General features: G+C 35.9%; 1 protein-coding gene across 1 annotated transcript in view; it reads right to left on the bottom strand.

The window, feature by feature from the left end:
• Positions 1-619: 619 nt before the first annotated feature.
• Positions 620-25,356, bottom strand: part of SLC17A1 (solute carrier family 17 member 1) — a 39,465-nt gene continuing 14,728 nt past the window's right edge. The window contains exons 7-12 of the mRNA XM_055264257.2: positions 20,689-20,807; positions 20,425-20,586; positions 19,237-19,369; positions 18,997-19,144; positions 8,154-8,244; positions 620-1,024 (exon numbers count right to left, since the gene is read on the bottom strand). Of these exons, the coding sequence (XP_055120232.2) occupies positions 890-1,024; positions 8,154-8,244; positions 18,997-19,144; positions 19,237-19,369; positions 20,425-20,586; positions 20,689-20,807 (788 nt within the window). The 3' untranslated portion in view covers positions 620-889. The remainder of the gene's footprint in view (positions 1,025-8,153; positions 8,245-18,996; positions 19,145-19,236; positions 19,370-20,424; positions 20,587-20,688; positions 20,808-25,356) is intronic.

Raw genomic sequence — 25,356 nt, 5'->3', positions numbered from 1 at the left:
TTTTGACCTATAAAATCTCCTACAGTTTAGATTTGCTCATGATACACTTGGATTTTTTCGAACATATTCTCTGTTTTCTGTACTTCTTCCAAAACGGTAGCTGTATCCAAGGTTTGATGAGATTCAGTTGGATTTTCTTAGCAAGACATTAGTGGTGGTGTGTTGTTTCATCAGAAGGTATATAATGTCTTCATGCCTCTCTTTTTGTGATACTAATGATTATTGATATTCAACACCTGGATCTCTTAATTTATTGAGGGTTGCAAAATAAGGATATTCCACATCTTTCAATTCTTATTTATGCATTAGCCAAAATTATTCTACAAAGAGACATTTCTCCCACCATTTATTTACCACTGATAGAGTTTACATAAGCAAAGCACAGTATCATACCTTGAACACACCTTAATGGACTCTTTGTCTCCATCATTCATTTGAAAATCATTTTAGTCAGGGTTACCTTTAAAGTTTCTCTTGCCTAACCCATTTGTAAATTCTTAGACCTTATATAATTTAATGTCTTGGTATTATAGCACTTGCCAAAGGTCCTTGCTCCCAACCTTTTTCACTTCGAGTCTCCGTTTTACAACTGTTCTTCCGACTTCATTGAAGGCCCTTCCTAGTCTTTTTTGCAAACGTCTCTTTTTCATCCTCACCTTTTGATGTTAAAGAGGCCCAGTCTCCCAAATGTATATCTGCAGCCTTAGCATCCCCACAGAGTTCCACAGCCATTTCCATAAGGATGTCTAATATTGTCAGGCTTAACATGGTCTCCTCTTCTCCAAACATGCACCCCTTATTCCTCCCCACCTGAGGAGTCATCCTTAACTCCTCTGTCTACTGCATTCCCAGTTTCAAAAATTGTCCTTAATCTGATCACTTCTCACCTTCAGAGACGTGTGTGTTGTGTTTCTTTAGCCCAGTCCTGAATTTCTGCTTTAGCAACTATAAGGTAGAAAATTAGGCCAGTCACATTAATGGCTGCCATCAGGATGAAGGTTTTAAACCAGGCAGATTCTGGATCCTAAGGAATTAAAATTCAAAGTAATTGTAAGTTATTGCTCTTGTTTTTTTGTTTTGTAACATTTAAAATGTAATATTAAAAATGTAGACTCAAGTCACTTAACAAATATGGAAAAACACACTTATACATAGCCAAAAACATCATCACTTTACTTTATAAAATAATCACTTTTATCTTTCTACTATATACATGTTGTTTAAAATTCTATTTTCATCAGATATTGTTTACTAGCTTCTTGTAGTTCATAATTAACTAATTTTTTCAATCTGATCTATTATTTCAAAGTTTTCTGCATCTTTTCAAGGTATCTTATGTAGCCGACATATTATTGTATCCTGTAAGCATATAAAGAGTGTCTTCATATTTTAATTGGCAAATTTAACATACTTTCGTCTATCATAACTATTACTTTGTTAAGATTTATTACTCCCATATTATTTCATAATTTCCATTGCAATGCTTTATTTTTTTAAGTTTTGGATTCATTTGGAAGAGAATGAGCTTTCTTCTACTGGTTTATAAAAGTTATCTATATTACTCATTAAACATTATTCTTCAGATGTATGCTCGAGTTGAAATAGCTATCTTGACAGATAGATCAAAATATATAGCTATAGAGATTTAAGAATACATAGCTAAATATATCTGTTTATAGTAGATACATATTGAACTACATAAATTGAAAGACAGATATATAAATTTTATCAATATTTATTTTTTTCATAATAGAGCTAATATTTGGCAGGCTCTCATTTCCTTTTGGTCCCATCTTCCGTCTCCATCCCCATCCTTATGCAGACAAACAGTTCATATTTTGGCTTTTTTTTTTTTTCTTTTTTCTTTTCTTTCTTTCTTTTTTTTTTTTTTGAGACAGGGTCTTACTTTGTATTCCAGCCTAGAGCTCAATGTTACAATCATGGTTCACTGCAGCCTCGAACTCCCAGACTCCAGTGATTTTTTTCCCACCTCAGCCTCCTAGCTGGGACTATAGGCACGCACCACCATGTGCAGCTAATTCTTTTTTTTTTTTTTTTGGAGAGATGAGGTTTTGCCATATTGACCAGGCTGGTCTTGAACTCCTGGGCTCAAGCAATCCACCCAACCTCAGCCTCCCAAAATGCTAGGATTAAAGGCATGACCCACTGCACCTGGCCCTCTTTTGGCATTTCTTAAAAACTTTTTACTATTGATTATTATGGATAGTCTTTCTTTTTTTTCTTTTCTTTTATCCTTGATTTTAAGATAATAAAAATATAATCAAGATAATTGATATTATTATTTTCCACTCATTTTCTGATTACATCTCCTGTTTTTTTTTTTAACTTCTCTAAATAGTTTATTCATTTCCCCTAAAGTGTGAGACATTGTGTGGCCTTGTATCCTTAAAAATAGTTTTCTTATGCCATTGTCCTCTTGCATCCTGTGTTGCTGACAATTTTTGAATGTTGCCTCAATGGGACTATTTTATTTATTTTAAATTTAATGTAATGTAATTTAATTTTTTTTATTTATTTGAGACAGAGTCTCACTTTGTAGCCCAGGCTGGAGTGCAGTGGCTCAATCTCGGCTCACTGCAACTTCTGCCTCCTGGGTTCAAGTGATTCTCCTGCCTCAGTCTCCCAAGTAGCTGGGATTCCAAGCACATGCCACCACGTCTGGCTAATTTTTTGTATTTTTAGTAGAGACAGGGTTTCACCATGTTGTCTATCTAGGCTGGTCTCAAACTCCTGACCTCAGATGATTCACCTGCCTCCCGAAGTGCTGGGATTACAGGCGTGAGCCACCGCACCCAGCCTGTTCTCATCATTTTCGAGGAACTTAGGGACTATTTTAAACAATGCTGCTATGAGAGGATTTTGAGAAAAATAGGATATTTGATTAAATTTGAATTTCAGATAAACAATGAGTAATTTGGTAGTACAAGTATGTCCCATGCATTTTGGTAATGAAGCAAAGTCCTGTATTATTTCTTGTTTATCTGAAAGTCAAATCTAACTGGGCACTCTATATCTTCTTGGGTTTTTTCTTTTTTTTCAAAATCTGGCAACCTCATAGTATAAACATTTTTTTGTATATGTTCCTCAACGTATATAGATTCATTTATCTTGGAGTGGAATTACTGAATCATAAAGATTGCATAACCTAAGCTTTACTAGGTAATATCTATGCTCAGAAGTGTTGTACTAATTTACCATTCCAGCATTTGTCATTAATTTTGCTTTTCAGCACATCATTACTTACTATTGGTATTATAGACCACCAATCTAGTGGGTGTGTAGTGTGAGCAAGTTGTGGTTTTTAATTTGTCTTTTACTATATTTATTAGCTATTTGGATTTCACCTTGTAAAGTGCCTACTTATGTCTTTTTTTTTCTCATTTCCTTATTGATTTGTAGTAACTATGTATTTTTACTAAAAGCCTTTGGTTAGTTATATGTGTTGCAAATATCTTTTCAAACTTGATTATTTATTCTATTGTTGGTATATTTTGAGGAACAGAAGTTCTCAATTTTAATGCAAATTTATCACTATTGTCTTGTTCTTCATGTTAGTACTTTTAGTGTCCTTTTTAAGAAATAATTCTCTCTGTCAGATCATGAAAATATTCCTCCGTATTATACTCTAGAAACTTTATATTTTGCCTACAATTTTTAGATGTACAATCCACCTCTACTTCACATTTTTGTATGTTGTGAGATATGTTAAATTTTATTTTGCTTCATAATGATATTCCTTTAACCCAGTACCATTTTATAAGCCCTTTCTTTATGACAAAGGTGGCACTGTTCTGTCATAAATTAAATGTCCATATATGTGGGATCTTTCTACACTCTTTCTTTAGTTCTACTGGTCTACTTGTGCCAATAACGTAAGGTATTAATTTTCATAGCTTTGTAATGTATCTTAATATTAGGTAGAACAAATATTCCAGTTTTTCTTCTTAAAGATTCTCTCAGTTATTCTTGGCCCTTTGTGAACATATGTCGATTATATAAAAGCCTTTTCAATTTCCACAAAGTAACTTAGGGTTTTGATTGGGATTTCATTGAATCTACAGTTGATTCAGGGGAATAAAGAGATATTTTATAATTTTGAGTGTTTTAGTATATAAAAATGGCATCTCCCTTCATTTACTTAGTTTTTGAAAAATTTCTTTCAAGTCTCTCTCTTATGTTTTTCTTTGTGGAGATCATATGAATAATTCATTAAATTTATTCTTAGATATATAATTTTTATTATGGTGTTGAAAATAGTATCCTTTAAAAAATTTTTATTTTCACACTCTTTATTCAGGTATTTAGAAAACAATGTATATTTATAGATTTACTCTATATCTGACACAGTTCCAAAACCTACTTATTAATTCTAATAACTTATAAGTAGTCTTAGTCTTTTGATTTTTTTGAATGCCACCTGTAAAACTGTTAATGATATTTCTTCTTTTTTTCATATTTCTGTGTCTTATTTCATTTATTAGGACATAGTAAAATGTTTAATATTAATAAATAGTGACAGCAAGCATTTTTTTCATGCTCCAATCTCAGAGAGAAATGTTTCATGTTGTGTGTGTGTGTATGTGTATATATGTGTGTGTGTGTGTGTGTATATATATGTGTGTGTATACATATATATACACACAAAATTCCCACAGCAAATATACATATATATGTGTGTATATATACGTATACATATATATGTGTGTATATATACGTATACATATATATGTGTGTATATATACGTATACATATATATGTGTGTGTATATATGTATACATATATACATATATGTGTGTATATATGTATACATGTATACATATATATGTGTGTATATATGTATACATGTATACATATATATGTGTGTATATATGTATACATGTATACATATATGTGTGTATATATGTATACATGTATACATATATGTGTGTATATATGTATACATGTATACATATATGTGTGTATATATGTATACATGTATACATATATGTGTATATATGTATACATGTATACATATATATGTGTGTATATATGTATACATATATATACATATATATGTGTGTATATATGTATACATATATATACATAGAAATATGTATAAAAATATGTATAAATATACATATTTCTCAGTCAATTGAGTCATATATCTTTATGAAGTGATTGTCCTTAATTCTAGTAATACTGTTTGCCTTAAGGTGTCCTCTGAGATTAACTGCCTCAGCAGCTTTTTTGCTAAAAATTGCATAGAATGTTGTTTTCTCTGTTAATTTCAATTTTTCTGTTGCTTCATATTTTATTATATATTTATATGAAAGCAGCACAGAGTTAAGCTTCATTTCTTAATCCAATATGGCCACCTTTTGCTTTTAGTTAGAGCTTTTAGCTTATTTAGCTGCTGGCACGTCTAGTTTACCAAGTTATTTTTATTGTTTTATATTTGCACCTTTTGTTCTATGTTGCTTTTTCTCTCCTTTTTTTTGCCTTCTTTTAGATAAGGTATGTTTATCATTTCATTTTTATCTTTATTACTTTGAAATTGATGTACTTTTTCTATTTTTTAATTATTAGATTAGAAATTACAACATGTTTTCTTCATGTATCAAACTCTACTCTTAGTACTTTTATCCTGTCCAGACAGCATGAAGTCTTTCAAATACTTTGCTCCATTTATCTTCTCTTCACTTATTTACTCTCATTTATCTTCTCTTGACTTATTTACTCTTATTATTGTTTATTTTATCCTTTCTATATAGTGTTTTTTAAACTCCACAGGGCATTACTTTTGTTTACCCAATAAAACAAATAGGTGAATAAGTGGATTTGTCCACTTATTTACCACTTTTGGGGCTCTTCATTTTTTTCTGCATCTCTAATTTTCTTTCTTTAAACCTAAAAACACTTTTAAATGTCCATTAGTGAATTGAATTCCCTGTTTTTGTTGGCTTGAAACATGTTGTCTTTCTTTTGGCAAATATTTTCACTGTTTACAGATTTAAGTTGGTAGTTATTTTCACTAAGCAGACTGAAGATGTAATTTTATTGTGTTCTGTCTTCCTTTCTTGAAGTTGAGAAGTCAGAGACCAGTCTATCTGTTGCTCATTTGGAGGCAATCTTTCTGATTTCTCTGATTGCTTGTATGACATTCTTTTTGTCTTTGCTTTTCTGCAATTTCTGGTTTCTTTTTTATCCTACTTGTGATTATAAGCTTCTTAAAGATGTGAATTTCTGTATTTCTGGAAAACTAGAAAACAATCATTTTCTCTTCATATATAGCCTCTGCCCTATTTTCTCTCTTCATCTTCTGGGACTCCAGTTAGTTGTATGTTGGGTTTTCTGACTGGATTATCCCCATCTCATGCCATTTATTCTTATTTTTACCAGTTATTCTTTCTGGGATTCATTCTGGATAGATCCTGACAGGTCAAGAGTAGAGTAGGTTATAGTATAGTAACCAATACCCTCAAGTCTTAGTGGCTTTTAATGACAAGAATTTGGTTTTTTGTTTACACAAAAGGTACATGATGGGTTGGCTAGGAGTTATGCTCCATATAACCTGGATTCCTGGATCCTGGTTAGTAGCCTTGCAGGCATCCTTCTGAATAATACTAGTTGCTGCATCAAAGGGAAAGAATAGCCTCCTGGTTTCTAATGCTTCCTCTCAGAATTTACACATATCACTTCCTCTCATATTTCATTGGCCACAATAACTTACAAGAATACATCTAACTTCAAAGAAGTGGGGAAATGCCCAAGAGGAGAACCAGAAAAGTTATTGCAGCTACAATAATCGACTTCCCAGGCTTGTCTTCTGGTCACCAAATATTTGATTCACTCAAATTTCAAATGCTCAGAAGAGTATTCAGTTTTTCTCTCCTTTTAAAGCTGAGGCAGGGGCAGATGAGAACTGTCTAAGTTAACTTATAGGCAGAGACAATTTTGGACAGTTCTGGAACCACATTTCTTTCCACATCTTGGATGTTTGCAGAGAAATTAGCTCCGCTAACAACTTTTGGAAGTCAGCTCTGCACACCTGAGTGAACTCAATGGAAGAATAAGGGCACTATGCTCAGAGGGAGGAAACAGACCATGGCCACCTGGTGCTTCCCATTTCTAATGAGGCCACTTCTCTGACCAGGGAGCTTCTGTGGTTCTAATGATGCTTTCTTCTTTTCTGATACCATAAATACAGAGATTGTGGTGGTGGAAGACTCTTCTTTATGGGAAATGTGGCCATGGTGGATGCAGACCATCTCTCCCTGTCCCAACTTTGGGATAAGGAGCATTTGGAGGAATTATCTACACACTACCATTCCTTTGGTTGTAAGTGTTCCTCCAAATAAAGTTTATATGTGATCCAAATGGTGCTAGTGGTATGAAGGTGTAGTTCTTTGTGAGTACAGATTTATGCCAGCATTTCCATTCTGACACTTCTTATTTGAGTGGCTTTAGGATGTTATCTCTTATCTTCTGCTTGTTCATTATAACTGAAGACATAGATTACCCAGGATAGGCAAAGACCCAAGGCAGCCAGTGGCTTCAATGGTCATTTACCTCTCTGGAATCAGGCTATTCTTTCATTTTTAATCTGTGAAATGTTCTTTTGCTTTTAGTTTTTTTGCAGATGAGGCATGCATTTAAAATAACTGTTAAAATTTGATAGGGCATTTTCAGTGTCCTTAAAAAGAAGATTTCAGGTAACTTTGTCCATGACATGTGCAAAAACAGAAGTCTGCCTTCATAGTCAGACTTAGGTCAGTCTTTAACTTTATTTACTTGTGGTTTTTCATTCTTTTTTTGAGAAAACTGTATCTTGTTACTTATATTACCACTCAGCCAGTCAAATACCTGTGTTGATCAATCCACATATTCATTATCAAAAATAACAGAAGTCCACTTCTGTACCAATGGGCAATTACTAAAGAGTTCTCAACATATCGAATTGACAAATAATGAGATAGAAATTGTATTATTTGTAGATTTGGAGAGATGCCTGATTTGACCAAATTTATTTTCATATGATGCAAAAACTCATAAGTCATCTCCTTCTGGCATCTTCTCTGCAATTTTTCATGTGTGTAATCTTTCTCTATACAATTAATATTGGAAAAATAACTACACATCTGTATGTTTCTTACCTGCTTAAGGATCAATCCAGTCAAAGTGGAACCAATTAGTCCTCCTATCATTCCAGTTAAAGTTGAACATGCTTTAATAAATCCAAAATATCTATGCATAAAAGAATAATACACAAATGTAAAGTAGTACAAATACTGCAGGAAATGCAAACCTAATCAAATTAAATTTAAGAGAGATAATTGCTCATTTTGCAAGTTCCTACTTCTCAAATTCCATTAAGATGTTAGAAAAAGTATATGAATATAGGCAACTTTCTAGTGTCACCACAGAGTCAGAAAGGTTGGCATTAGCAGTAAAGAATATGATGATATTAATAAAATGGGATTATATTTAGAATAAAACCCAGTAGAATTAGAAAATATGTAAGTTCCATTGAGAAATTCAGAAGGTGATATGTTTTGGTAATGGGAACTGGTTTGGGGTTAATAAAAAATTGAAGGGCTTTGTTCACCTGGTTTACTCCGTAGGTCCAGAGCTACTGACCTCCAAAATTGCTTCCAATACTCAGGCAAGGAAATCAGAAGCCTAGTTTACAAGCAACTATAATTGGCCAATCCTGGAAGCTCAAACCAATTCCAGCAGAAAATTAGCTACAAATGCAGTGAAGCTGCAGCGAACGATAGATAAAGGGGTCAAACCCATCAGCCATGAAGAGCAAGCTGGTGCTGTTTGGAGAGCAGAATCAGTGTCTAATCAAGAAATGAGTTCAGTCCAGGGCTGGGAGTCTGTTTTTCCTGCCCTGTAGATTTCATCATTAAAGTTCAGTGTGTTCAAGTCCTCCCTTTTATGAGACGCAGAATGTCTTGTTTCTTTTTTTTCTGATCTTCTTATTTCCCTAGTCTTTCCCATTCCTACTCTGCCTTTACATGTTGAGTATGGGAGGAGGTGCCTGTTTTGTTTATTAATTTGTGGGTCCCTGTTCATAGAGGAGTCACATCAAGACCTAGAGTCCTTGAATGTTGAGCTATATGTAGTCACTGGGTAGGATTAGAGTTGTCTCTTTTTGACGATCTAGGGAGTGTGTTGTAATGGGTGAAGAAGTACATTTATGGTTATGAACATCCACAGGTAGAACTTGGAGTGGAAACTACTAATTGTCCCCACTATTCATTGTTCTCTTTTTCATTTCAGCAATAGAACCCCTGGAGTTTAGGTGGGAACTGGGACCACTCATGACTTTTGTGAGCCCTTTCCACTTTTGCTTTCATGAACCTCTTCCCCCATAAAAATATTAAAAGTTATATTTTATGACTGATCTGGCATAAAGGCAAATACATTAACATTATACATTAAATCATTTTCTTCCACCTAGGAGTTTGTTTTTTATCTTTCAACTTGGAAAACATTTTCATGAGTTCCTAAAAATATTGTAGGCCATAGATACCATATCTTCTGTGCAACTGGTAGAAATATGATTATTAAATTATTAGTGCATTTTAATTTACATATATTCTGTATCACATAGGGTATTATTGTTTTCATTTTGCAAGTTCAGTTATATTAGATTTGCCCTAATATTTTTCCTCTTCATTTCTCTTCTTTTGTTCCTATACTTCTGTGATTATTTATCTGGGATTATTATTCTGTGATTATTTATCTGTAATTATTTCATTTCTGCCTGAAGAATTCTCATTTAGTAATCCTTTCATTGGAAGTCTATGACTGCTGAATTCTCTCAGTTTGCCTCGAAATGTTATTTTAACTTAGTTCTTGAAGGAAAGTTTTTGCTGGATATAGACTTCTAGGTTAACAGTAATTTTCCTTTTTGCATTTTAGAGATATCAGTTGATTGGCTCTGGCTTTCATTGTTTCTGTTAAGAAGGCAGATGTCAATTTTATTATTGCTTTTTTGGAAGTAATGAGCCTTTTCTAGGTGGCTGTTTTAAAGATTTTGTTTTCTCTCAGTCTCTCTCTCTCTCTTTCTGTCACCTCCTCCCATTCAATTTTAGCAGTTTCACTAGATAGGTTTAGGTGTGGTTTTCTTTGTATTCATCCTATTATTTATTTATGACGTTTTAATGACCACCTTCTTCTCCCTCTTCTTCTTCTTCTTCTTCTTCTTCTTCTTCTTCTTCTTCTTCTTCTTCTTCTTCTTCTTCTCCTTCTCCTTCTCCTTCTCCTTCTTCTTCTTCTTCTCCTTCTTCTTCTTTTTTGTGACGGAGTCTTGCTCTGTTGCCCGGGCAGGAGTGCAGTGGCCTGATCTCAGCTCACTGCAAGCTCCACCTCCTGGGTTCATGCCATTCTCCTGCCTCAGCCTCTCAAGTAGCTGGGACTACAGGCACCTGCCACCTCACCCGGCTAATTTTTTGTATTTTTAGTAGAGAAGGGGTTTCACCACGTTAGCCAGGATAGTCTCGATATCCTGACCTCATGATCCACCTGCATCTACCTCCCAAAGTGCTGGGATTACAGGCATGAGCCACCGCGCCCGGCCCTGCAGGAATTTTTAAGATAGGTCTTGGAACTGAATAAATCAAATAAATACACGTCCTCATTTCTCTAGCCGTGAGTTTGTGTAGATCTAGTGGGCAAGCTTCTTTATAAAATTGTAAGAAAGTGAATTATTCTTGGTTGATTTTGCCTGTCTACCCCAAGGCCACCGCTCTACAAAACTTCAGAAAATTCTTTTCATATTGGATTTATGTTCTCCAGAGAGTGCTAACCCCACAAGGTACAATGTGAACAGTGTTCCCTGAGAGTTGAAAATGACAGAGCTCCTTCTGTTAGTCATACTTATTATATCTCTAAAGGAGATATAATAACATCTTGAAAATAACATCTTGAAAAGAGCAAAAGTTTTTTGCCAAACAGGTCTGGATTAAAATCCTAGGTAAAATTTCAGACCAGTGGTGATATTTTGAGCTCAAAATTAAGTATCTGAACCTCAGTTTCTTTAGTTGTAAGATAAATATGACTAACTGGTAGGTTGTTATGAGAATTAATAATATATGAATAGGATATAATAACAATAATTATGGAGCAGCTAACCCTTACACAGTGCTTGCCAGAGTATGCTAGGTACTATTCTATATATTTGACCTACATTAACTTATTCAATTATCTTAATAACTCTATGAGTAAACATTCTCTTATTAATCCATTTTATGTGTGAAAAAAATCATCACAGAGAAGGTAAATAACTTGTTTGATATAAATGGCTGTGCTGACATTCAAATTCAACTGTCTAACTCTAGAATCTGTGCTTCTAATCATAAAGATATATTTTTCACATACATATATGACAGATGCATACATCTGAATATATTGTTAATGATTAATATCATTAATTAATGATTATATCTGACTTATATAGATATTTCTTCAGAACTTTTGGCCTGGTGGCTGTGAACAACAATGTAGCTTAACTATCCAGAATTCTCAGCAGAAATCTTACAAGCCAGAAGGGATTGAGGTCTTATCTAAGCTTCCTTAAACAGAAAACAACTGTCAGCCAAGAATTTTGCATCCAGCAAAACTAAGTTTCATAAATGAAGGAGAAATACAGTCATTTTCAGAAACAAATGATGAGGGAATTTGTCACTAGCAGACTATCCCTACAAGAAATGCTAAAAGGAGTTCTAAATTCTGAAACAAAAGCTGATCTGCACCAGAATAGAACCTCTTTAAAGCGTAAAACCCACAAGGCCTATAAAACAATAACGCAATGAAGAAAACAAAGTAGGTAACAATATGATGACTGGAATAGTACTTCACATCTCAGTATTCACATGGAAAGTGAATGGTCTAAATGCTCCACTTGAAAGATACAAAATGGCAGAATTAATAAAAAAAAATCACAAAACAAATATTTGCTGTCTTCAAGAGACTCACCTAACTCATAAGGATTCATATAAACTCAAGGTAAAAGGGTAGAAAAATATCTCACACACAAATGGAAACCAAAAGTGAGCAGGAGTAGCTATTCTTACATCATAAAACAGAGTTTAAAGCCACAGCAGTAAAAAAAAGACAAAGGAGGTCATTATATTATGATTAAAAGATCAGTCAAACAAGAAGATATTGCAATACTAAATTCATGTGGACCTAACATTGGAGCTCCGAGATTTATTTACACATTTACTAGTCGACCTAAGAAATGAGATAGACAGCAACACAATAACAGTGGAAGGCTTCAACACTCCACTGACAGCAGTAGACAGATCATCGAGATAGAAAGTCAACAAAGAAACAATAAACTTAAACTACACTTTAGAACAAATGGATCTAACATATTTACAGAACATTCTACCCAAGAACTGCAGAATATACAGTCCTCTTACCAGTACATGAAACATTATCCAAGATACACCATGTGATAGGCCACAAAAAAGTCTCAACAAAGTTTTTAAAATTGATCAAGTATCTTATATTTAAAAATTATATCAAGTATCTTCTCAGACCACAATGGAATAAAACGAGAAATAAACTACAAAAGGAACCATGAAAACTATCCAAATACATGGAAATTAATCTGCTCCAGAATGGGTTTTGGGTTAACAATGAAATCAAGATTGAAACAAGTTACCAAAACATCTGGGATACAGCAAAAGCAATACTAAGAGGAAAGTTTATAGTACTAAGTACCTATATCAAAAAGTCTCAAAGATCACAAATTGACAACCTAATGTCACACCTCTAGGAACTAGAGAAAAAAAGAACAAACTAAACCCAAAGCTAGAAGAAGAAAGGAAATAATGAAGATCAGAGTAGAATTAGATGAAATTGAAAGAAAAACAGTACAAAAGATCAATGAAACAGAAGGCTGGCTCTTTGAAAAGATAAATTAGATGATTAGCTAGATTAACCAAAAAAAGAGGAGAGAAGATTCAAATAAAACACAATTAGAAATGGAATTGGAGACGTTGTAACACCACAGAAATACAAAAGACCATTAGAGACTACTATAAACACCTCTATGCACATAAACTAGAAAATCTAGAGGAAATGGACAAATTCCTGGAAACATACAACCCTTCTAGAGTAAATTAGGAAAAAATAGAAACCCTGAACAGAGTAATAACAAGCAATGAGATTAAATCAGTAATTTTAAAAAATTGCCAACAACAACAACAACAAAGCCCAGGGCCAGACAGATTCACAGCTGAATTCTACCAGACAATCAAAGAATTGGTGCCAATCCTACTGAAACTATTCCAAAAGATTGAGGAAGAGGGAATCCTCCTTAACTCATTCTATGAGGCCAGTGTCACCCTGATACCAAAATCAGAAAAGGCCATAACAAAAATGAAAAGTATAGATCAATATCCCTGATGAACATAGATGAAAAATCCTCCACAAAATTCTAGCTAACCAAATCCAGCAGCACATCAAATAGATAGAATAATACACCATTATTAAGTGAGTATCATCCTAGGAATGCAAGCATGGTTTAACATATGCAAGTCAATAAATGTGATATATAACATAAAGAGTTAAAAATAAAACCCATATGATCATTTCAACAGATACAGAAAATGCATTTGATAAAATCCAGCATCCTTTGTAATAAATATCCTTAACAAATTAAGCATAGAAGGGACTTACCTCAAAATAATAAAAGTCACATATAGCAAACACAACCAACATCATACTGAATAGGGAAAAGTTGAAAGCATTCCTCCTGACTACTGGAACGAGACAAGGATGCCCACTTTCACCACTTCTGGTCAACATTTTACTGGAAGTTCTAGCCAGAGCAATTAGGCAAAATAAAGAAATAAAGAGCATTCAAACTGGAAAACAGGAAGTCAAAACCTAGGAAAAACTCTTCTAGACATTGGCCTAGGCAAAGAATTCATGATAAAGACCCCCAAAACAAATGCAAAAGAAACAAAAATAAATAAATGGGACCTAGTTAAACTAAAAAGATTCTGTACAGCAAAAGAAATAATTATCAGAGTAAACAGATAACCCACAGAATGGGTGAAAAGATTTGCAAACTATGCATTGACAAAGATCTAATATCCACAATCTACAAGGAACTCAAACAAATCAGCAGGAAAAACGTAATCTCATCAAAAATTGGGCAATTGGCATGAATAGACATTTCCCAAAAAAGAAAATATACAAATGGCCCACAAACATAAGAAAAAATGCTCAACATTACTAATCAACAGTGAAATGCAAATTAAAACCATAAGGAGATACTACCTTACTCCTGGAAGAATGGCCATTATTAAAAAGTTAAAAAACAATAGACATTGTTGTGGATGTGGTAAAAAGAGATTGCTTAATACACTGCTGACGGGAATGTAAATTACTACAACTTCTATGGAAAACAGTATGGAGATTTCCAAAAGAACTGAAAGTAGATCTACCATTCGATCCAGAAATTCCGCTACTGGGTATCTACCCAAAGGAAAATAATTGTAAAAACAAACAAACAAAACACCTGCATGTGTATATTTACTGCAGCACAATTCACAGTTGGAAAGATATGGAACCAACCTCAGTGCCCATCAACTGATGCATGTATAAAGAAAATGTGGTATAGATACACAATTGAATACTACTCAGCCATTTAAAAGAATGAGGCCAGGCACGGTGGCTTACGCTTGTAATCCCAGCACTTTGGGAGGCCAAGGCGGGCGAATCACGAGGTCAGGAGATAGAGACCATGGTGAAACCCCATCTCTACTAAAAAATACAAAAAAATTAGCCGGGCGTGGTGGCAGGCGCCTGTAGTCCCAGCTACTCGGAGAGGCTGAGGCAGGAGAATGGAGTAAACCCGGGAGGCGGAGCTTGCAGTGAGCCGAGATCACGCCACTGCACTCCAGCCTGGGCGACAGAGCAGGACTCCGTCTCAAAAAAAAAAAGAAAAGAATGAAATAACGTCTTTTGCAGTAGCTTGGATGAAGCTGGAGACCATTGTTCTAAGTGAAGTAACTCAGGAATGGAAAACCAAATGCCATATGTTTTGTAAAATTATTATTTCAATAATTTGGGGGAACAGGTGGTATTTGGTTACAGGGATACATTCTTTAGTGAGGATATTTGAGATTTTGGTGCACCCATCATCTGAGCAGTGCACATCGCACCCAATGTGTAGTATTTTAACCCTCACTCCCCTCCCACCCTTTTCCCTGAGTCCCTAGAGTCCATTATGTTATTCTTATACCTATGTCCTCATTGTTTAGCTCCGCAGTTATAAGTGAGAACATAGAATGTTTGATTTTCCATTCCCGAGTTACAAGTTACTTTGCTTAGAATAATGGTCTCCAACTTCATCGAGGTTACTGCGAATGGCATTATTTTGTTTCTTTTTATGACTGAGTAGTATTCCATAATATATATATCACCACATTTTCTTTATCTACTTATTGTTTGATTGGCATTTAGGCTGGTTCCATATTTTTGCAGTTGCGAGTTGTGCTGTTATAAACATGCATGTGCAAGTGTCTTTTTCATATAATGACTTCTTTTCCTCTGGGTAGATACGCAGCAGTGGGATTGCTGGGTCAAATGGTATTCTACTTCTAGTTCTGTAAGGAATCTCCACACCATCTTCCATAGTGGTGTACTAGTTTACATTCCCACCAACAGTGTAAAGGTGTTCCCTTTTCACCACACCCATGCCAACATCTATTATTATTTTGTTTTTTAATTATGGCCATTCTTGCAGGAGTAAGGTGGTATCACATTGTGATTATGATATGCATTTCCCTGATAATTAGTGATGTGGAGCATTTTTTCATATGCTTGCCGCCAAATGTCATATGTTTTCACTTATAAGTGGGAGCTAAGCTATGGGTATACAAAGGCATACAGAGTGATATAAAGAACCATGGAGACTCAGAGGGGGGAAAATGGGAGGAGGGGCAAGGGATAAAAAACCACATATTGGGTACAATGTACACTATTCCCATGATGGATGAACTAAAATCTTAGACATCACCACTGTCAATTCACCCATGTAACCAAAAACCACTTGTATCCCAAAAGCTATTGAAATAAAAAGAATATTTTTTTAAAAAAATTCAGAATTAACAAGGAACTCCAACCTAACAACAAAATATAAATAACCACATTAAAAAAGTGGAAAAAAAGACATAAGTAGACATTTTCAAAAGAAGACATACAAATGGACAATAAGCATATGAAAAAAACTTCCAACATCACTAATCCTCAGAGTAGTGCAAATTAAAACCATGATGAGATAGCATCTTATACCAGTCAGAATGATTATTATTAAAGTCAAAAAACAACAGATGTTGATGAGGATGCACAGAAAAAGCAATGCTTATACACTGTTAGTGGAAATGTAAATTAGTACAACCTCTATGGAAAACAGTATGGAGATTTCTCAAAGAACTACAAATAGAACTACCATTAGATCCTGCAATTCTGCTACTGGGTGTCTACTCAAAGGAAAAGATATTACTGTATCAAAAAGATATCTGCACTCATGTGTTTACTGCAACACTATTCACAATAGCAAAGATATCAACCTAAGTGTCCATCGATAGATGATTAGATGAGGAAAATGTGGTTCATATGCACAATGGAATACTACTCTGCCATAAAAAGAATGAAATCATGTCTTTTTCAGCAACATGGATGGAAGTAGAGGCCCTTGTCTTAAGTGAAACAACTCAGAAACAGAAAACCAAATACTGCAAGTTCTCAGTCACAAAGTAAGAACTAAATAACGTATACACATGGACAGAGTGTAGAATAACAGACATTAGAGACTTGGAAGAGTGGGAGGAGGGTGAGGGTTAAAAAATTACTTAATAGGTACGATGTACATTATTCAAATAATGGTTACCCTAAAAACCCAAACTTCACCACTACATAATATATCCACTTAACAAAACTGTATTTGCATGCCTTAAATTTATACAAAAACAAACAACTTTTAGAAGCGCTTTTGAGAGCTTGGATTTAAGAAAGAAAAAGATTTTTTAAAACTCTCCCTAGTTACAGTGAACTATCCACACACACACACACACAAATCAATGAAACAATCCCACATATAATAGTTACAAGAAAAAAATTCTTAAAATAAATTTAACTGAATAGGTGAAAGACCACAATGAAAACTAAAACGTTGGTGGAAGATATTGAAGAAGACACAAACAAATGTAAAGATATCCTGTGCTTATGGATAGGAAGAATTAATGTTGTTAAAATGTCGGTACGATCCAAAGCAATCTAAAGATTCAATGCAATCCTTATCAAAATTCCTATGACATTTTTAGCGGAAATAGAAAAACAATCTTACAATTTCTGTGGAACTACAAAAGGTCCCAAATAACCAAAGTAATCTTAAACCAAAATAACAAAACTGGAGGCATCACACTATCTGTCTTCAAAATATACTTCAAAGTTTTAATGATAAAAATAACATGATACTAGAATGAAAATAGAAATTTTCAGAATAGAGAGTCCAGAAATAAATCCAACATTTAGGGTGAATTGATTTTTGACAGAGGTGCCAAGAACACAACATGGGGGAAGGATGGTGTCTTCAATAAATGCTGTTGGAACAATTGGGTATCCACATGCAGAAGAATGGAATTAGACTCATCTCGTGCCATATATAAAAATCAACTCAAAATGGATTAAAGACTTAAACGTAAGACCTGAAACTGTAAAAGTACTAGAAGAAAACACAGGGGACAAGCTCTATGACTTTGACCTGGGCAATGATTTTTTTGGTTACCATCACAAAAGCACAAGCAATGAAAGCAAAGGCAGACAAGTGGGATTATGTCAAACTAAACAGCTTCTGCACAGGAAAAGAAACAATTAACAGATTGAAGAGACAACCTGAAGAATAGGAGAAAATATTTGCAGACTATACATATAATAAGCAGTTAATATCCAAAGAATACAAGGAACTCAAACTCAGTAACAAGAAAACAACCCAATTAAAAAATGGGCAAAGGACCTGAATAGACATTTTTCAAAAAAAGATATACTATCAACAGGTATATGAAAAAAAATGCCCCACACCACTAATCATCAGGGAAATTCAAATTAAAACCACAATGAGATATCCCCCTACACCTGTTAGAGTGTCTGTTATCAAAAATACAAAAGATAAGTGTTGGTGGGGATGTGGAAAAAAGGGGAACTTTTGCATACCATTGGTGGGAATGTAAATTAATACAGCTGGTACGGAAAACAGTATGGATGTTCCTCAAAAAATTAAAAGTAGAACCACTATATGATCCAGCAATTCCGCTCCTGGGTGTCTATCCAAAGGAAATGAAGTGAGAATGTCAAAAGAGATATCTGCACTACCATATTCATTGCAGCATTATTCACAATAGCCAAGACATAGGATCAACCTAAGTGTCCATCAGCAGATGAATGGGATAACAAACATGTGGTATATATACACAATGGGATACTATTCAGCCTAAAAATGAAGGAAATCAAGTCATTTGTGACAACTTGAATGAACCTGGAGGATATTAAGTGAAATAAGTCAGACGCAGAAAGACAAACACTGCATGATCTCACTTACATGTGTAATCTTACAAAATTGGACTCAGAATTAGAGTAGAATAGTGATTACTAGGCACTGGGAGTGACATGTTAGCCAAAAGATACCAAATTTTATTTACATATGAGGAATAAGCTTAAGAGATCTATTGTATAACACAGTGACTATAGTATAAAACAATGTATTATATTCTTGAAAATTCCTAAGAGTAAATTTTGTGTTCCCACACACAAAAAAATGCTAAGTGTGTGAGGTAATGCATATGTTACTTTGCTCGATTTTAGCCATTCCACAGAGTATCCATATTTTAAATCATCATGTTGTACACAATCAATATATACAATATTTATTTGTTAAAGGTTAAAAAAAAGCCTACAAACAAATCCTACCTGGGAGCAATATCCAAGCCATTTATAAGTACTCCACCCAAGCAAAAGCTGCCTGTTGCACCAGCAAGTATTAGGAAAATGACAATGCTGTAGAAGCTGGAACTCAGGTAAGGCAGGCATACACCAAAGATTGCAGGAAGGAGAAATCCTGGGGAGTGATTCAGACAACATAGTCAGGTGCATCCTAAAGATAGGGGAGAAGTATCTCCCAAGTGCTTAAATGTTCTGGCTGTTGCTTACCTGCTGCTGTGAAGAGTTTCCGCACAGCAATTACACTGAGAATATTCCTGGTCAGGAAGAAGTCTGATAACTGACCTGCTAGGTTACCACAGATGCAGGCAAACAAATAGGGAAGGGAAGACAAGAACCCATTCTGAAGAGGAAACATTATTCTTGGAGTGAGTTTGATGGGTAAAGCAGTACTGACACACAGAGTAATCCCTACGCTAAAATTTATTATCTAAAATGTGTACTTTCATATAGGAAACCATCAACATACAACAACAGAATTACTGTTGGGACCACATTACCCAAAAGAAAGAGAAAAATAGTTTTGAGGTCAGTAATATTTGTCATAATCTGTCAAATCTTCCAATTTCAGTATCATGAAACATAAAAGCACTGGATAATAGAGGAGGAAGACTACATTGGGAATGGGAAATACTGGCCTTGGGGAAAATGATAGGATAAAGATGACAATTACGGACATGCATATGGTGCTTACACCGGACCAGCTGCTACCAGTCCTTGCAACAACTTCAGGGTTTCATGAAGTATAAAACTGAGTCAGAGAGAGTTTATAAGACCTTACTGGTATGCCGGCCCCTAAGGCTGGTTTACTGGAAGCTCATTACAGAATGCGGCAAAGTGGTAAGCCCAGACAGACTCCATTTCTAAAGGAGTCTTGTCTTGTCTGGTTATTATGGTATCGAACAATAGGAGTTTGCCTGTATCAGTGATTCTCCAAGCCAGATGAGCAATGGGTATGCCAGTCCTTCCAAAGTAAGACTTGAGTCTTGGCTTCATAGACCAGACTCATTGCCTTACCTTGGAGAGTATTGGTAAAAGCTTGGCAGAGTGACATGGCTTGGCTAAGTGACTTTCATAGAAGGCCCCCAGTCCCTGCAAGGAATGGTGGTGTTGAGCCTTAAGTAATATACAAAGGGAGTCACACAGTGAATGGGAGATGGGGAATGTGTGGAAATATAGACGCACGTGTGCTGTTGCTAGAGTGCCAGACACTTATGTCTACATCAGCACCTTCTGTTTTGGGCAATGTTCATAGAAAGAGCAGAAACAGTTTCCAGGTGAAGAGCAGTAGCCAGACAGTGTGAGGAGCTGGCAAGAGCTGAGACTAGGGTCATTAAAGACAGAAAAATGTACACAGAGTCTTTCGTGAAGTTAAAAAAAAACAAATAGTATACTTACCTCTTTTATATTAACATGAAGCATGGAGTTGATAAATATTGGAGTGTATAGTGTCATGATGGTATGTGACCACAAAAACGTAAAACTAGCAATGGAAATAGCCCAGACTGGAAGCGACTTAAGCATAGCCTTGATAGGCAGAGATTGTCTACTTGAACTGACCTGGAAAGAAATTCATTAATAATTAGCACATTAGAACAAACTGGAACATGCTAAGTTTGGAGTAGAATCTGGGAGATGCCAATATGGAGAACTGTGTTCTACCTGCTGGACCAGGGAGGATGTGATGTATTCCTTTTCACTGATGCTTATACATGGGTGGTCCTTGGGGTCATCATAAAACAGAACGAACCAGAGAAGACATAGAGCACAGCCACAAGCACCTATCAAAGCAGGATAAGTTAGAATTGGAAGTTTCTGTTTGTAGTGGTTCTCTTTCCCAAATTGGCATTTTTCAATGTATTAGTCTGAGAACCTGGACCTCCTCTTTCTTTTTTGAAACTTTGCAACAAGGCTTGTGTTTTTCAGTCCTCCTTTTATCCACAGGGACCTCTCCCTACTAGAAATGGGGTAAGGCCTATGCCCTTTCCTGATCTCCTATCCTCTGCTCCCTCCACTCATGGCAGCTGGGCCTCCCTGCCCTCAGGCCCTCATCTTTTCAAATTCCTCATGTGTTCCACCATAAGAGGATGGCACAGCTGAGCCTGCACAGGTCTTGACAATTGCCCAGTTGCTTTGTTTTGTTTTGTTTTGTTTTTAATGTTTAAGTTCAGGGATACATGTGCAGGTTAGTTATATAGGTAAACTTGTGTCATAGGGGTTTATTGTACAGATTATTTCATCACCCAGGTATTAAGCCTAGTATCCATTAGTTATTTTTCCTGATCCTCTGCCTCTTCCCACTCTGCTACCCAGTGGTAGAGGTTGTTCCTCTCAGTGTATGTTGTTCCCCTCTATGCGTTCACGTGTTCTCATCATTTAGCTCCCACTTATAAATGAGAACATGCGGTATTTAGTTTTCTGTTACTGTGTTAGTTTGCTAAGGAGAATGGCCCCCAGCTCCATCCATTTCCCTGCAAAGGACATGATCTTATTCTTTTTATGGCTGCATAGTATTCAATGGTGTATATGTACCACATTTTGTTTATCCAGTCTATCATTGATGGGTATTTAGGTTGACTCCATGTCTTTGCTATTATCACCCAGTTTTGACAGCTTAGCCTCAGCCATGTTCCTGAGATACAGCCCAGGCTTCAGGGATTATTGGAGTTCTATAAGAGTTTGACAAATTGTTTCTATGAGTTTTTTATATTAATAATTTGACTGTGAGGAATTCTCCACTGGGACAGAAAGTATATAGTGCTCATCAGTCAGTCTTACAGAAGACTTGCATTCATTTGACAAATATCGATTAAGTGCCGATTATTTACCATGCACCTATTTTAAGTACTGGGGATATAGCAGTGAATAAAACAGATAAAAATCCCTGCCTTTGTGGAGTTGATTTTATAGTGGATAAAAAAGAAAAAAATTATTTTATTCAATCAACTCCCCGAAAATTCATATAATACTGTTTATTATCTCTTTTTCAAAATGAGCAAACTGAGACTCAGAAAGATCAAATTATTTGTGGGACACAAATGTTAGTGAGTGGTAGTTTACCCATAAGCATGAATTATATTGTCCAGGGAGAAACTACACCCCTAGATGGGGAGGCTGGGGTGCTGGAAATAAAAATACTATAATAGAAATAAAGAATGCCTTTGATGCATCAGTAGACTAGACATGACCAAGAAAAAATCAGTGAGCTTGATAAAATGGCTATAGAAATTTCTAAAACTGAATTGCAAAGACAGAAAAAAGAACTAAAAAGACAGAATGGGCTGGGTGCGGTGGCTCACGCCTGTAATCCCAGCACTTTGGAAGGCCAAGGTGGGTGGATGACCCGAGGTCAGGAGTTTGTGACCAGCCTGGTCAACATGGTGAAGTCCCGTCTCTTCTAAAAATACAAAAAAATTAGCCGGGCGTAATGATATGCCCCTGTAATCCCAGCTATTCAGGGGGTTGAGGCAGGAGAATCGCTTAAATCCAGGAGGCTGAGGTTGCAGTGAGCTGAGATACTGCCATTGCACTCCAGGCTGGGTGACAAAAGCAAAACTCCGTCTCACAAAAAAAAAAAAAAAAGGAATATCTAAGAACTGTAGGACAATTACAAAAGCTGTAATATACATGTAATTAAAAAAAATACCACAAGGTGTAATATACATGTAAAGAAACATACCGGAAGAAAGAAAGAAAGAAATAGAGAAAGAGAGAAAGAGAAAAAAAAGAAGAAAGAGAAAGAAAGGAAGAAAGAAAAAGCAAGGAAGGGAGGGAGGTAGCAAGGGAGGGAGGGAGGAAGGAAGGGAGGGAGGGAGGGAGGGAGGGACGGAGGGGAAAGAAAAAATATTTAAAGCAATAATTACTGAGAATTTCTTAAAATTAATAATAAACCTCAAACCACAGATATAGGAAGCCCAGAGAATGCCAAGAAAAATAAATTTTAAAAAAAGTTACAACCTGACACGTTGTAACCAAATGCCCCCAGTTTTTTAAGAAAAAGGGAATGAATTACTATTTTTTTTCTGAGACGAATTACTATTTTTTTAAATTTTCTCTTCTTTTCCCCTTTCCCCTTTTCCTCTTGCTCCTCATTTCCAGCTTAGCCCTTCAGAAATGCAAATATAACGTTTCAACTCCTCCCCTCACCAGACATTCGCTATAGGAAAAATTCTCCTAACTACATGCTTCAAGACATAGCTCTCCTCCAGAGCTGACAGTCAATTTGCAGACCAAATTGCCAGGGAACTTTCATCTCTAGGGCATGGCCTCAGAACTCCCACTCTCCAGGAGTGGCCTTGGAACTTTCTTCCACCAGGAGAGCATATTGAAAACATGCCCTTTTTGATCACTTTTTCAACCTACTTCTGTCCATGAAAGTGCTACCTCAACTGTGCAGTAGATAACTGCCTGGTAGCAAGGGGACCCCTGCCCTTGCTCATTTCCTCCCCTACCATATGAAAATGCTCACTTTTTTTTTTTTTTTTTGCCACTTCAGCTCCAAAGGTGAAATGGCACATTTAAAAGCAAGAAATTTTGTGTCCCTTCCCCAAGCTAGCTTTGGAATAAATCCACTTTTCTTGTACCAGACCCCACTCTTGTTAATTGGACTCTACATGTGGTAAGCAACTAACTTGATTTTCGGTTACAATATAATATTCAACTTCAGTAAATCAAAGACAATTTTGAAAGAAGCCAAAGGGAAAAAAATGACCTGAAGAGTCATGTTTAAATTTAGAATTCTGAACACAAATCTCTGGCAACTAGTCTGAAGTTTGACCTATTCCTACCCAGATCCATTCCCACCTCACTAGGTACTTCGAATGGATATATGTGGAAACCCTTGCCTTCCCCATTGTGCACCATTCATATCTTCTGCAAATAGTGCCTCCTACCTCCCTTGGTCACTCCCCAGTTCAATGGATATTGGGAAGAGCCCTGCTGGTCTTTTCCAATATAACCAATAGCCTTGGTTCTATTTAAGCAAGACATTCCAGGCATGATGATTAGAAGCAGAGCCATGGGTTCTACTGAGCCTACTGTCTTGGCACCTGCCCTATGAAGACAGCCTAGCTAGAGAGGGGCTAGAATGGGCTCTCCACAGTGTGGAATCCAGGGCAAGGGCCCTCTGGCCTGGGCCTCAGGGCAGCGGTGACAGAAGCCATAAGTGATCTTGGCAACAGCTATGTTTGATGGCACAGACACTAGTCAGATGTGAGTTAAGGAGAGCATGAGATGCTAGGAAGTGTAGGCAATGGGTACAGACAGATTATGCAATGATTTCAGTGGTCAAAGGGAGGTTACTTGAGATAGAAAACAGGAAAAGGGAATCATTTTAGAGATTTGAGAAGAGTTAAGAAGTCTGAAATAGTCTTTAGGAGACAAATATAGCAGGATGGCCACGCCATTTTTTTTTTTTTTTTTTTTTTTTGAGACGGAGTTTCACTCTTGTTGCCCAGGCTGGAGTGCAATGGCACAATCTCAGCTCACTGCAAACTCTGCCTCCCGGATTCAAGTGATTCTTCTGCCTCAGCCTCCTGAGTAGCTGGGATTACAGGCACGCGCAGCCACGCCCAGCTAATTTTTTGTATTTTTAGTAGAGATAGGGTTTCATCATGTTGGCCAGGCTGGTCCCAAACTCCTGACCTTAGGTGATCCACCCACCTCAGCATCCCAAAGTGCTGGGATTACAGGCTTGAGCCACTGCGCCCAGCTGGCCAGGCCATTTTAAGTGCAAATGTAAGTCTGTGACTCAATTTACTCTATTTGGTAATCTCCAGCAATTATCAGCTGCTTAAATACAGTTATTGTCTTATTCTTTAAAACAGTGTCTATTCAGGTTTGTTCAACTTTATTGGCAAGAATATTCAAATGGAATTTTAAAACAATCTTGGTTTTAGTTTTCCCTCTGCCACTAACAGACAGGTCATTTGACATACGTGGATATCACATAATTTCTAGTAAAAGGGTTGTGGGACGCAGACACCTAAATTCCTAAACATCTGTCATCTAATCCCTTTTCCACAATTCTTAGTGATAAGGAAAAAATATGTGAGGGACTTCACAGTAAAGCTATTACCATAGTACAATGTGTAGTTGTGTAACACCTTCGTTTGAGTTTCATGAAGCCACCCATGATAACTGTAAGTGGCGCACATTGCTGTACATGAACTTATCATAGAAATACAACATAAATATTAGATGTCATTCAACCCTTGATCAGCAGTGTTGGGCAGCATTAGTTATTCAAAAGTTTTCCTTATATGGAGCTGAAACCTCACCCCTGCTCCCCCGCTCCCCCGTAATTTCTGCATATTTGAGTTAGTTTTGTAA

Source organism: Symphalangus syndactylus, chromosome 23 (assembly GCF_028878055.3).
Source record: "Symphalangus syndactylus isolate Jambi chromosome 23, NHGRI_mSymSyn1-v2.1_pri, whole genome shotgun sequence".
Taxonomy (NCBI): domain Eukaryota; kingdom Metazoa; phylum Chordata; class Mammalia; order Primates; family Hylobatidae; genus Symphalangus; species Symphalangus syndactylus.
Note: the sequence above shows the minus strand (reverse complement) of the source record. Positions and strands in the feature narration are given on the sequence as shown.